This window comes from Ostrinia nubilalis, chromosome 28, assembly GCF_963855985.1.
Source record: "Ostrinia nubilalis chromosome 28, ilOstNubi1.1, whole genome shotgun sequence".
Lineage (NCBI taxonomy): Eukaryota > Metazoa > Arthropoda > Insecta > Lepidoptera > Crambidae > Ostrinia > Ostrinia nubilalis.
In genome coordinates, this window is record NC_087115.1 from 6954978 (window position 1) to 6970014 (window position 15037).

The following is a 15037-nucleotide window of genomic DNA, read 5'->3' on the forward strand; positions in this document are numbered from 1 at the left end:
TAGTTGCTACTCCAATGAGAGTAACTTTCCCCTGAAACAAATATGACCTTCATTGGTTGGGTTATTGGCGGTCAAGCTGTAGATCCTGGCTACACATGAGTTGCGGCGATGGGAACGAGAGCTAGAAGCCTCTTCCTTTTCCTGTCCGTGGTCGTCACTCGAAAACTTTTCTGCCACACAACGTCCGTCAGGTGTACGGGCTAAATACAGTGTCACCACAGCTTACTCCTACGGATACAGATCTCCTCATTTCCGATTCGATCGTTAGTAAAACTCCGAGCATAGCATGCTCCATCGCCCTTTGGGTGACCCTGAGCCCTTATTTAGTTTATACCCTTCTAATTACATACTTTGGGTGACCTAGAGCCTTATTTACTTAATACCCTTCTAATGTACATAGACCCACCACGATCAACATTTTGGAATGAATACTACTCACAAGCATAAAAACACTTCTTTGACGGAGTTATTAACTTGGTCATTGTTTATTTTCATAGGTTCATAATGCCCTCTATCCCTAAAAGGACAAGTCAGTTAGCAAGGTTTGACCAGCAAAAAATCTTGGCTGATCAGTCCTCTTTCAGACATCTCAGGATTCTGATTAAGAGTGAAAGAAACTGATATGGTTCGTATATTTATTGACATTTGTTATACACACCCATAAGGTGGACCGACAACCTCATAAGGCGCTGGATGCAGGCCGCTACCAACAGGTCATTATGGAAATCATTGGGGGAGAGGCCTATGTTTAGCAGTGGACCTCCTATGGCTGAAATGATGATGATGATACATTGAATTAAGTATTGTACATTGTACATGTCAACACACATTCATTCCTGTAACGCACAAGCTGTCGTTGTTATATCTTTGTTAATTTATTCTTTCATTGTACACTGCGGCACATCAACCGTTACAGTTGCTACGAAAGCCGGTCTTATGCAGCAGGAAATACAGGCGATGTCAAGGCCAAAATGTCACGTTGTGCTTTTGTGTTGGGTTGATTTGCAACTGCATAAAGCCATTGTGAAATGAAATAGTAAGTCATCTTCGTTTTATTGCCTTTGACAGCCTCTTATTGAGGTTGAAAACACCCGTATTCACAAACATTACTATGAGGTCTCACAGTGCGCGTGGACGCACAGGGTGACACGAACCAATCACAAAGCTCTATTGGCTCTATTCAACGCTGTGCGTTCGATTTCCTGCTTCACTTTAGCAAGCATCGTTTGTGAATACGGGCGTATGTCCTTCTCCGCCTCTTATTGAGGTCGAAAAGTATTCTATTCGCTTTATAGACCTTATAACATTTGAAATCAACATCCATCTTAATCTCAAACGCAGTACCAATCCCCCCCCCATGAATGAATCACAACCAAAACTGTATTACTGTTCTGAGTTTGTTTAACCCAAAAGCCACTCGAGAGGTGAAGGACGCGTACGTGATTTCCGATGCGTACGCGCCGGTTGAATCGCTCGGACCTTATGATAAGGGGATAAAGTTTAAAATGTGATGGAAATATTGTTGTTTGAGAGTTAATCGATTAATTCTAGATTTTTTGCTCGCTCGGTTCGACCATTGATAATCGGATTTGGGTGACCAATGATGTTATAGGAAAACCTGCTACAAAACAAACCCATCTGTCTTATAAAACGTCGTGCATGTCAAAAATGTAAGACCCAGCCATAATCGATTTGCTCACTCGGATCGACGATCGAAAGATAATTATAGGGTCGATGATGTGGCCCAAATTGACAAACTTGATACAAATGAACGCTACAGCGAAGCGATTACGTATTAAACTGTCACGATCATAATCTTGAGACCTCAACAACCATCTTGAAATTTTGCCATCCATTTTAAACAAATAACTGCCATTACCGGTGGTAAACCTGATTATGTATTTACGGGACTATTCCCACCTCTCGTTCCCACCGCTGCAACTTCTGAGTAGCCAGGATCTACAGCTTGACCGCCAATAACCCAACCAGTGAAGGTCAAGTTTGTCCCGGGGGAAAGTTAAACTGTCATTGGACCCGCGACGAAATTAATCAGAAGAACATACGGGGAGTTCGAAGTTAAGGTTTGACTGATTATGTATCTAATAAATTACTGTGAAACTTCAAAGTCGAGAACACGCGTACGTGATCGTTCGAGCGTGCGCGAGAGTGCATCGCGCTTTGTGTAAGTATTTGATACTATATTTGAAGAGGGCACTCACTTGCGAGTTGCGAGGATTCATTTAAAACATGGAAAGCATTTGGGTCACTTAGCATCAAAGGTGACTAACTTCTTCCGCCATTTCTCTGGAACAAGTAAACTGTTGGCCCGAAGTGGTAAGGTAAGCTATAATAATATTGTGACGTGTATAATGTCCTGAAAAAGTCTCATACTCATAAAACTCATTTAATTTTTTGGAAGTAGGCTCTTAAATTATCACTTTTACGTGCCCCAAACCAACCCTACCACTGCACTTGATTAAAGAATAAGAAAAAAACACGACCCTCTAAATGCCTAACTTATCAGTTCAGAACCAAGTGATGAATTGCAGGCAGTTGGAGGTAAGACAGCCAATTCCTCTGTGATTGAGGATTCTGGGTAATCCTTGCTTCCACCTTCGGTCTGATCATCACTTTCCATCACATGAGATACAGGCCAAGAGCGAAAGGTCACTGACTCACTAATCACGAAATCTCAGAATCTACAAGTGCTAAGAGTCTCAAATGCATGAGAGTTCCTTTTGAACGTAGGTGCTCACTAAGACGGGATTTTGCTAAATTCAACCCCTAGGGGCTAAAACAGGATCCACGCGCACGTAGTCGCGGGCGGCTGCTAGTTTTTGATATTTTCATTCATCTGACATTTACGTCAAGTATCAACGAATCCAGAATAAGACAAGAATGTAAACGTTGTCCTCATTTGTATGGAGTGGAGGCGTTTGTGGGTGTCGTTGTGATTAGTATTAACATACAATCTGTTCCATGCATCTGTATGGCTTAATTTGTCTGGTGTGTGGATTTGGCCACTGGCACAGACGATCAAATCAAATTAAATCAAAAATATTTACTCAATTTTGAGACCAGTATTTTGGCACTGATGTACAAATAGTTGTGGATATGGATAAGTTATTTAAGGTTCAACAGGAATGATCTTCAAACTATTTAGTTTGCAAATTGTTTTGCGAATCTAAGAAAGCTCTTGGAAAAAATTCAGTACCTCCACTTCAAATTCTTTCAAGAAGGCCGCATCAGTAATGTCATCATTAATTAATTTACTTATCATAAAATATGATGATGAATCAAATGTAGGTATTACATCATTCTGTGGATTACTCAAAAGCCTCCCCAACCCGTCTCCATCTCATCATCATCATCATCTCAGCCATAGGACGTCCACTGCTGAACATAGGCCTCCCCCAATGCAGGCCGCTACCAACCGGGCAGCATGGAATCCTCCATCTGCCTCTGGTAAATTGGAGAGGGCTGCCCTTCTGCAGTGGGGATTGAATGACCTGATGATAAATTACTTAAAATATCATTTACTTCACTGTTTCACAGTTTATCTTTCCCCCGGGACAAACTTGACCTTCACTGGTTGGGTTTTATTGGCGGTCAAGCTGTAGATCCTGGCTACACAGGATCTGCAGTGGTGGGAACGAGAGGTGGGAATATCAATAGTCCCTTCACATTGACACATGCAAACCACATGAAACTGATGACGGGTGAAGCCACGATAGCCGAACGGTGAAGGGGTCGGACTGGCCGACTCGTGATCCGGGGCACGCGGGTTCGGTCCCCACCGCCGCTCGACTATTGTGGTGAGCTCACTCGTGATACAAGCATATTTAGCTTAGTACGAGGGGCTATCGGGAGTATAATCTTTAAAAAAACTAGGAAAAAAGAAACCAGTACAAAAGAAGACACTAATCCCAGTGTAACGCCTGATTCGCACGACATTGAGTGCTATCGCAAAAATAAGACGCAATGGGTATTCCGCGATAGTGATGAAAACAAAAACAAACGTTTTATCAAAACAATACGTCATCTGTGTTTACGAACAAATATGGCGTCCTTGGGAAGTCAGGATAATTGCCAAAGCAAGCATAGAACATGAAAGAAGAAGAAATATAACAATACTAGCTTTCCGCCCGCGGCTGACGATAATGAATAAGTTTCTTGAGCTACTGAGAAGTGGCGGAAGAAATTCGGTAACCTTTGTCAGTATTTTCTTGAATAAGAATATAAATAGTAACCCCCTTACTAATAAAAAGTTACACAGTTGTTGATCACTGTTTTAAAATGACATTTCCATACTAAACGTCACTTTAAAACACTGATCAACGAGCGTGTAAGTTTTATTAGTAAGGGGGTAAGTTAAAAACTCCATGCACTCTTGTCATTTAAAATTTTCACATTATGTCCGGCGTTTATCATGATTTTCTTGGTCTTACAATAGTAACTGAGTTTCTTGCGCTGCTTCTTCTCAGCACTGGCCCATTTATTGTCCCGAAGCAGTGGTAGGGTCAATACTGGGACGTGTAAAAGTGTTTTTTTTACCTACTTGCAAAAATAAAATGAGTTCTTATGAGAGTATTCTTCTGATTTTTAACGAATCTTTATCAATGACGTAACAAGTGTTAATACACGACTGTTATCACGTCATAGATGCTGATAAATACTAATCTGAAAACGATATGCCTGACACTGACTCAGTTCGGGTTGTAAACATGTTTATTAAAACAGGTTAAAATCATTTTGGCAATAATAAGAAATCTACACGCAGACTAATTTTGTTGTTTATTGCAAGTTTGAAACATGTCGAATTGATGTTGGCAATAATAGCGACGTTTTACCTAAAAATAAAACGTTTATTAAACATACTTACCTTATTCGAAGCCTTGTATAATGAGAGTAGCATCCCGTTTCCTGTTTGAGTACTAGCTATGGCGTATAATCTGCCCACGATATCACTGCTTTCCGGTTCCCGCCACTGCAATCTGTCGACACTAGCGCCACCATCGGTAGCTCGAGGCTATGATTCGAGAATTTTGTCATTGGGTGTTTTGTGTCACCAGGTAGGTATAGAAAGTTAGGCTTCGAATAAGGTAAGTATGTTTAATAAACGTTTTATTTTTAGGTAAAACGTCGCTATTAAACAGGACTGTACCGTTATTCCAAGCCTTGTATAATGAGAGAAGTGTCTATTATCTCCTGGTGGCGCTATGTGAATATTCGCCAGTGTGATCGAAAGTAAAGGAAATATGAATCAAAAGATCAAACTCAAGCAAGACCATTCACACATTTATTGCCATAATAATTATTTGTATGTAACAAACATGTAATAGCATAAGTAAATGTTCAATTGCGCTTGTGAACCTTCGCAATAAAGATTTTGTTAATACTCATTAATATTTCTATTATTTAACGATGAACAGTACAAATCAGTTAATGAGTAAGTATAATAATGTACATTTGCCTTAATTGACTGTTAAAATAAAACGTCTTGGGCAATAACTTGATCCAATCTCATGGGTAAATAAAATAACAATTTTCAGCTGGAATTGATTGTAAAATACGGACGACAGCACACCAAGATGAGAATTGTGTCTTGTGCAGTCGTAATAAATGTAACTTTACCAAGAGTAGTAGGTAGCTGTCGTTATACATATAGTGATACCAATCAATGAACTATTATCTAAGTAATGTATATAAAAATACAGGGTGTCCCAAAAACAATGGATAACCCTGTAACCATCGATAGGCCTCGTTATGGTCTCCCTAACGTCCAATTTTGACCCCAGTAAAAATATCACCGTTTTCAAGATTTTTAAGTTTTTGTGCATTTTTAGAAAATTGCCACCTGCGATTACTTTTTCTCGTGCCATTTCTACAAATGAGGATACTTTTCAATCTAGTTTTTTTCCTTATCACAAGGGATAGTTGGGCTATCAAAAGAAAATATTAAAGTTCAACAAACTAGTTTAAAAGTATGAAAATTTTAAGAAATTGCAGGGAAGAAGGAAAAATTAATTCATTGTCATGCACTTTTGATCAGCCATCGTGTAAAAAAAATGTAGGAAGACCATCGTGCCCATTACCTTAAAAACTTCCTTGGTTAATTGAGATTCTAAAAAGGTATCACAAGCGTATGTATCCTGTATTATTTTTATCTTATGGCTACTTGAATAGCAACTAGTATGAAAACTGCAAAAATGAGTTTTTCTCGTAATAGTTAAACTAGGACTGCATAGTGGCATTAAATACAAATGGATAACTTTTAGCGTAGGAATTTTGATAAAGCAACATTTTATCATCATCATCATCATCATTTCAGCCGTAGGACGTCCACTGCTGAACATAGCCCTGTACCCTAATGCTTTTCATAATGACCGCTTGGTAGCGGCCTGTATACAGCACCTTCCTGCTTACCTTTATGAGGTCGTCGGTCCACTTTGTAGGTGGACGTCCTACGATGCGCTTTCCAGTACGTAGCCTCCACTTGAACCCTGCTGCCTCAGTTCTGCGAACTACTGTGCCTTGCCCTTTGCCACTTCAGCTTGCTGATCCGTCGGGCTATGTCAGCGACTTTAGTTCGTTTACAGGTCTCCTAATTTCTGATACGGTTTCGTAAAGAAACCCGAGCATAGCCCCTTCCATAGCACGCTGTGCAAAAAAATCCACGTTTCCGAGCCGTGTATCATCACGGGCATCTATCTATAGGCACATTTATAAGGTGTAAAACAAAAAATAAGTAGGTAATCACAAAAACGCAGAACGGACGGCCAATGGGGCAACAGGGTTCAAGTGGAGGCTACGTACCGGAAAGCGCATCGTAGGACGTCCACCTACAAAGTGGACCGACGACCTCATAAAGGTAAGCAGGAAGGTGCTGTATACAGGCCGCTACCAAGCGGTCATTATGAAAAGCATTAGGGTACAGGGCTATGTTCAGCAGTGGACGTCCTACGGCTGAAATGATGATGATGATGATGATAAAATGTTGCTTTATCAAAATTCCTACGCTAAAAGTTATCCATTTGTATTTAATGCCACTATGCAGTCCTAGTTTAACTATTACGAGAAAAACTCATTTTTGCAGTTTTCATACTAGTTGCTATTCAAGTAGCCATAAGATAAAAATAATACAGGATACATACGCTTGTGATACCTTTTTAGAATCTCAATTAACCAAGGAAGTTTTTAAGGTAATGGGCACGATGGTCTTCCTACATTTTTTTTACACGATGGCTGATCCAAAGTGCAAGACAATGAATTAATTTTTCCTTCTCTTCTGCAATTTGTTAAAATTTTCATACTTTCAAACTAGTTTGTTGAACTTTGATCTTTTCTTTTGATAGCCCAACTATCCCTTGTGATAAGGAAAAAAACTAGATTGAAAAATATCCTCATTTGTAGAAATGGCATGAGAAAAAGTAATCGCAGGTGGCAATTTTCTAAAAATGCACAAAAACTTAAAAATCTTGAAATCGGTGATATTTTTACTGGGGTCAAAAATTGACGTTAGGGAGATCATGGCAAGGCCTATCGATGGTTACAGGGTTATCCATTGTTTTTGGGACACCCTGTATATGTGAACAATTACGTAACAATAATAGATTGACCCTTAGTGCATCATTCTAATTTTATGAAATAAATTATACATGCTAAGAATAGCTTAGGCAGGTAATGAATATAATCTGTGTACATACAGAATATAATTAATAAGTTGCACCTTCTGGCTTCTAAACAATCAGCTAATCATCCATAGGCACAAATAGATGGGTAACAGATCGACTATTTGCTGGCATAGCAGCGATTTCACGTTGATAATACTTTGCAAACGTATTGGACGATCTCCAATTTGCTCTCGACATTATATCGTCTAACCGGTAGTTTTCTGTCCAGCTTTTCGATGCCACTGCAGATCTCACGCTTCCCGGTGTTGTAGTTATTCCAGCTTCCTCGAGGAATTTCTTAACCCAGCCTCCGATTATTGCACGGGTGGCCGGTCTAGGATTTCCCGTTAAAGTTACAAACAGGCTGTCAGATTCAGCTAGGCGCCGTCTCTCGTGGGATGTCATAATCAGCTTTTTAATCCAGTGTACCGGACATAGAGATTTATTGTTCTGGTTAGCTAGCAACTTCCAGTTTGATTGCTGGAAGTTATGGGAGTCTGTTTTGGACCCAAAAACTGGTTTCATGATAATACAATCGTCTTCTTCTTTGTAATGTTCCGGCGATATTCGTAAGAGGGTGAGATCATGTACTCGCCTTCCCGAGCAGAGTAGTAGAATAGTTGCCGTGCATTTGCAAATATCCAGTAGACTTGATGCATCAGGGTTCTTGTCATTCAGGTAGCAAATTAGGATGTCGGTATTCCAGATTGGTGGCTTTTTCGGTTTTGGAGTGGCCAGCGCGATTGCTTTGAGGACTTGCCTGACCAGACAATGTGAGCTTAGCCTTTCCTGGCAGTCTGGGTTAGAAAAGGTAGAGACTACCGATTTGTGCACCAAAATCGTGCTCATCGAGAGCTTTTCTACTTGATGAAGGTCGGCAAGGAACTGTGCTAAATCCGATCCGGTTGGATTTAGATGGTCGATACCTTTGTTTTTCGCCCATTTGACCCTTCTGCTCCATGCAGGGCGGTAGGTGTTCAGTGTTGACTTTCGCCAACTAGACAGTAAAAGGGCTTTTTGTTCCTTTGACCAATTTGTTAGGTATTGGCTCCCCCATGACATTTCCAAACTTCTAATGTCATTTCTGATGCCTTCGGCGGTGGCAGTCCTGTCGTTATGTCGATCAACACTGCGTTCAGGTCCTTGATGGTGAAAGGGGGTCCGAGAGCCCGGTTTTTGAGATCTGGTCTCCAAAATGTGTTCTTCCACCGAGGGACTATCAAGAGAAAGGTCCCTTCCGCGTTGTTTAAGTGCGCCAGGACTCTTGGGATGAGATGTGGAGGTGGAAAGACCCAAGCGAGGTGAAAACTCCATTCCCAGCTGAACGCATCGTAGTATGTCGCGTTGCTGTCTTTCCGGTCGAGTGTGCAATACTTTTGCACCACATGGGCTCGTTGGGATGCAAAAAGATCTACTGCCGGTTCTCCCCACTTGGTGAAAATCTTTTGCGTGATCCTTGGTAGAAGATGCCACTCTGGAGACGGCTTTTTTCTGGATAAGCGATCGGCGTCGCAATTGTAGTTGCCGGGGATGTGATGGATGGTCATGTGAATGCGGAATTGGTCCAAGATTTGAAATGCTGTTCTGGTTAATTTCATTAGGGCCCCAGATTTGGTTCCCCCTTCGTGGCGAAGATAGGACACCACAGTGCGATTGTCGCATTGAATCAGGAGGGATTTTGAGCTCAGGTGCTGAGCTTGTTTTCTTAAGACGTTGATGATGGCAGTCATTTCCTTCGAGTTGCAATGGAGACGTTGCTGATTTGGACTCCATGTTCCTTGAAGGTTTTGATCGTTTAACTTCGCTCCCCAGCCCGTATCGCTGGCATCTGTCGTCAGGTAATGCGTTGGTGGGGGGGAGTGGATGAGGGAGTTTGTCTCGCAGTGCGACTCCCACCATTCGAGTTCCTGCCTCGTGTCCTCGGCAAGTATCCCGCTCCTCGTTGACTGAGCTCTCAACATTTTGTTGCACATGGCTTGTAGAGCTCGATAGTGCAGGCGTCCCCGTTTTATGACGAAACTTGAAAAGTTCATCAGACCGGTTAGAGACCGCAATTCCTTTACCGTGGCTTTTCCTTTCCTCAGGAGGCCTCTTATTTGAGTCTTCAACTTGAGCGCAAGTCTGTCCGGGAGATATTTGATGTTTTTTTCCGGGTCCCATACAACGCCCAGGAATTCTATGACCTGTTGCGGCGTGAGGATCGACTTCCCCGTGTTTATAGTCCAGCCCAAGTACTCCAATAAGTCTATTACTTGTTTTATTTGGTCTTGTAATAGGCTTGGGTCCTGATTTACCAAGAGGAAGTCGTCCAGGTAGACAAGGATGCGAATGCCGCGATCCCTCAGTTTTTCTGCCACCCAATTCGTCAGTGTTGCGAATGATCTTGGTGCCGACGAGAGACCGAATGGCAGGCAAGTCATTTGAAGGAGTTTGTTGGCGTATATGAGTCGCAAGAAACGCCTGTGCGATTTTCCTATCGCCAGATGAAAATATGCTTGATGGAAATCGATTTTTGCCATCCAGTCGTTGGGTTGCAAGAATTGCGGTACCCTTTGAACATTTACTAGCCTGAACCTTCCTTGATAAACGAATTTGTTCAGTTTTTTCAGATTGAATATGGGCCTTGACGTGCCGTCGCCTTTGGGACGAAGAAAAATCGTCGAAATGAAGCTGGGAGTGAGCTCCGCCGCTTCTAGAACACCTTGAGACATCATTTTTCTGATTATGTTCGATGTTTCCGCCGAGCGAGGCGTTTGGTGTTGAAATTTCGGAACGCCTAATGGCGGTTTGCTTTTGAATGGTATTCGATATCCTTTTAACATTTTGAGGATGTGGGGCGGCGCCCCCATGTCCTCCCAGCGTGAGTAAAAAAGGCGAAGTTGTCCGGCACGAAATGACCGAGTTGAGTCAGTTTCGTCTTCGGTTATCTCTCCTATCCCGGCGGGATGAGGGAGAGTGTGCCTTAGCCCCTCGGTTTTTATCGTTGCGATTACCTGATTGTTTATTTTTGCCCCAAAGGGAAGCTTGGTGTCTCGATTGCGCTGGGGTGTGCGTTGGTCTTTTACTTGGGGCTTTCTTTTGGCTCTGGACGCGAAAAGAATTCCCTGGATCGTTCCGCGGAGCGGAGTTGCGATCCTTGTTGTTTTGCCAAAAAATCTTGTGGACACCTCCAACTTTTTCCAGCGTGGAGCTGAACTGCTCTGCGACAAATAAGTTGGTAGCCGATGGCGGTATCCTGCGAAGAGCTGTTTTATGCACAGGATCTCTGACCAAGGAAAGTATGTTTTCCCTTCGTTGTTGTATTAGTTCGGCTCTGTGACCGCAAACTAGTTGCATGGTGTTGTTAGCTGCGTCACTATAGCTGCCTTTTGAAACAATGTCGTTTAGCTTGTTGAATATATCCGGAAAGGATATGCATTCGTTAGCATTATCGTTAACCCATGTTAAGAACGAGTTCAGTTCGTTTTCCAAAGCCTCACGTTGTTTGAGTAATGCGTAGGTTAGACTTGCAAAGGCTTTTTCCATACTGACAGCAAATTTCGAATTTTCGAATCGTTTTACCTCGTCATTCGGATCTAAATTAACAAATCCCGGAAAATGTAGACAAGATCTTTGAACATCCGAATAACGTACGTCACTCCAGCTCGAAAGTTCGAAGTGTTGAAGCGACATTAACTTCTCGAGCATACTATCAGGTGTGCTAGGAACGGAAGGTTCCTTAATCTTTGTGTTAATTGAAAAGTCTAATTTCGCACTACTAGTAGACGGTTTAGGACTATTATGAACAGGCAACTCGTCATAAAGTATACCGCTAACATTTGGGTCGACGAGGTCGTCCTCTCGATTACCGCTGATGGGTGTAGAGGAACGAGCCATTCGTTGCTTGAGTGCCTTTACATCACTGATTAATTGATTTAATAAATCGGTACTCACACGCGTATCCCGCCGGTTTTTGCGTTTCTTCCGACGTATGTTACTGTCGCTGATAGATGAACTTGAACTTGAGTAAAAACTGTTCTCCGATTCTGAACTCAATGTCCTTGTCCGTTTCCTCTTTCTACTCGACGTACCCGCAGATATGTCCCCTCCGATGCTCTCTGTACACGCGGGCAGATTCTGCTCACTCATCCTGAAAATATTACACTTTATGCCGATAATATTTCACCGAAATAAAAGAACAAATAATTATTTCAATACCACAACTAGTACCAGTGAGATGGCCCCGAACTAGCGGAGCTAATTCTGTGACCGTCTCGGTCGGGAACTAAAACGCCAATGACAAAATTCTCGAATCATAGCCTCGAGCTACCGATGGTGGCGCTAGTGTCGACAGATTGCAGTGGCGGGAACCGGAAAGCAGTGATATCGTGGGCAGATTATACGCCATAAGCTAGTACTCAAACAGGAAACGGGATGCTACTCTCATTATACAAGGCTTCGAATAACGGTACAGTACTGTTTAATAAGAAATTGTAGATTTGTATTCTGAAAGGAAATTTGTAACTTGACTCACACTTCATATTATAATGAAAAAGCTGCCCCGGCGATCTTCGTACCCCTATTTTCTTCAGAAATAATGCAGGATTCTAATGGTGAAAGAATTTTTCAAACCGGTCCATTAGTTTCGGAGCCTTTTCAATACAAATAAACAATCAAATCTTTCCTCTTTATAATATTAGTGAATGTGATTGGTATAGTAGATCAAAACTCTTTAAACTCATGAGATTCAAGCGTTGGTATAACGTTTTAATCATCATCATCATTATCGCCCAATGGCAATCTCTGGACAAAGTTGACCTTCATTGGTTGGGTTTTTATGGCGGTCAAGCTGTAGCACACACGTCCACACAGGAGTTGCAGCGGTGGGAACGAGAGGTGGGAATAGTCCCGAAGCAGTCTCTGGATATAATCCTTGTCTTGTACGCGCCATTTTGTCCTTGCGCGCGCCAGCTTGTATCCAGCTTCTGTCAGTTACCTGTCACAAGTCTTCATTTCACCTAGCTGAAGAGCTAGATTAGTAATTTTAACCAATCACATATTGATTTGAAAATATGTTAGATTTTAGAGGGTCTGTGAGTGTTGCTCAGTTTCTTGCGTGCGCTGCTTCTTCTCAGCACTGGCCCATTTATTGTCTCGAAGCAGTGGTAGGGTTAATACTGGGACGTGTAAAAGTGCTTTTTAAAAGCCTACTTGCAAAAAAATAAAATGAGTTTTACGTCGTGCCTAAATACTTGCCTAATCCTTTGTTTGTAAAGTTAGGTAGATCTTACAACTCCATCAGCTTTTATATCAATTTAATCATATCTGTGTTGTTTCCATCTCTTATTTAATCAGAGAAATCAACGACTCCTAAGTTTTCTTATTAGGCAATTTCTACTCCTAATAAGGTGATCTACAGAGAAAATTCCGATGCCCATTTTCCAATCCTAATCCTAATCACACCACATTTATGTACAATCTATCTTTGAACAATCAAAATTCAACTCACTTCCATTATAATAAGAACGGTTTTGTTTAAACAGGTGCGAACACGCCAACTGTCTGCGCCCACGCACGCTTTGTTTACGATGATTCTAAATTTAAATTCAGTCTTGCATCGACGCTCGGCGCGCTAGGACGCGCGGGCGTGTTCCGTTATCGAAAGTGAAAACAAAAACAATACACGTTTTTATTTACGCAGTTGGATTGTGTTGTGTCGTGGTTAATTAGTGATTTGTAATTAACAATCATGACTGAACCAAAGACCGTGGCTGTGGATGAACTAGGTAATAAATTGAGAGAGTCAGGTTTAAGGTTTAGTGTTGTGGTTGTATCGGCTGCTATTAAATTATTGATGGTTCTATTTGAACGGAGTGTTTTAAAATATTGATGGTCGGTGTGTGGTCCTTTGAATTTCAAATTCTAAGCCCTTATTTTGAATCCTTGGAGGAGTAATTTGAATTGTATGTATTATTGTTTAAATCAAGATTCTTTGAGAGAGTTTGGTATGTGTCACAATTTCATCATCATCAAGGTTATTTTTTAGACAAATATGGGTGGATTTTTAACTGCCTAAATTTGTAACACCACATCTAGTAAAAAGTTATCAACAGTGGCTGAGTTTCTTTCGCCGCTTCTTTTCTTCTCAGCACTGGATCCATCTTAGACGCCCGACAATCTAAAAACTTTTAATCGGCGGATAATTTAGTCGGTTTCCAATTTGTATGAGGAATCGGCCGATACCAAATCGGTGTAATGTGCGCACTTCCATTCATGTTCATACAGATTAACAGCGCGACAAAAAATCTGTAGTCAGCCTGCGGGGTGTCTCACGCCCGTATTCACAAACATTACTATGAGGTCTCACAGTGCGCGTGCACGCACAGGGTGATACACGAACCAATCATATTCATATTCATTTATTTATTGCATCACATATGTATGTATGTATCATGGAGCTCTATTCAACGCTGTGCGTTCGATTTGCTGCTTCACTTAAGCAAGCATCGTTTGTGAATACGGGCGTCAATATCCTGATTCCCGAAGGAAAGCCATGTTTGTTTTTGAATAAATATTTGATATTCATTTCATATTCCAATCACAAGTCAATAATTTCCGCGAATCCTCTATGTGATTAAACTCATTAATATTCAAATTGCGCACATGAGGTCTTATTCTAATTATACATATTTATAAGTTAAAGTCAAAAGGAACTAAATTTAGCTAGTGACCTTTAGGAGGAATACTAGTTCTTCAGTGTAAAGGTGTTACTGACACCTGACTGGCAAACTCGCAAACCGTAAGGCTGACTAACATTGACATTGAATTTCCTGTGGCACTAGTAATTTGAGTAAACATAAATCTCTTAATACAAAATGATTTAATATTGACAACGTGGAAATCTTTATTTAATAGCATTAATAATTACATCTCAAACTACTGCTTTCCCTAATTTAAGGCTACAATAACTCAACGAAACGGTATTCGGTTTCATCCACGAAGACGCGCCCTACCAGTTTTTGGTCTCGGTCGCGCGGGGTGCGGAGAGTTTGGTCCGAGCAATCCGTAAGGCATTATTGTAGTGTGCGTGTGCACTCATGGATAATTTAGCGTGTACCGATAACACTCAAACATTGGCAGAAGAATAGTCGGGCGCGTCTTCGTGGTTGAAACGATCTATATCGGAGCCGGACTGTCAATTCGATCGTCGCTAATTCGATCCCTTCGATCGCTTAATTATTGTAGTGAACTCACTTCTAAAGGTAGCATTCGGATCAAGACGACCGCGACGCGAGACCGCGACTCGAGACAGCGACCGGCGACCGGTCGCAGGGCGACAGCTACTTACGAATCTTCGCGACACGAGTCGTGCGACCCATACGAAA

General features: G+C 41.6%; 1 protein-coding gene across 3 annotated transcripts in view; it reads left to right on the forward strand.

Moving 5' to 3' along the window:
* Nucleotides 1-15037, forward strand: part of LOC135085306 (BCL2/adenovirus E1B 19 kDa protein-interacting protein 3) — a 63315-nt gene that overhangs the window by 26430 nt on the left and 21848 nt on the right. The window contains exon 1 of one of the 3 annotated variants that reach the window (XM_063980095.1): nucleotides 13271-13438. The exons of the other annotated variants lie outside the window; for them this stretch is intronic. Within the exon in view, the coding sequence (XP_063836165.1) occupies nucleotides 13402-13438 (37 nt within the window). The 5' untranslated portion in view covers nucleotides 13271-13401. Of the gene's footprint in view, nucleotides 1-13270; nucleotides 13439-15037 lie in introns of those variants that run through there. 3 annotated transcript variants of the gene reach the window in all.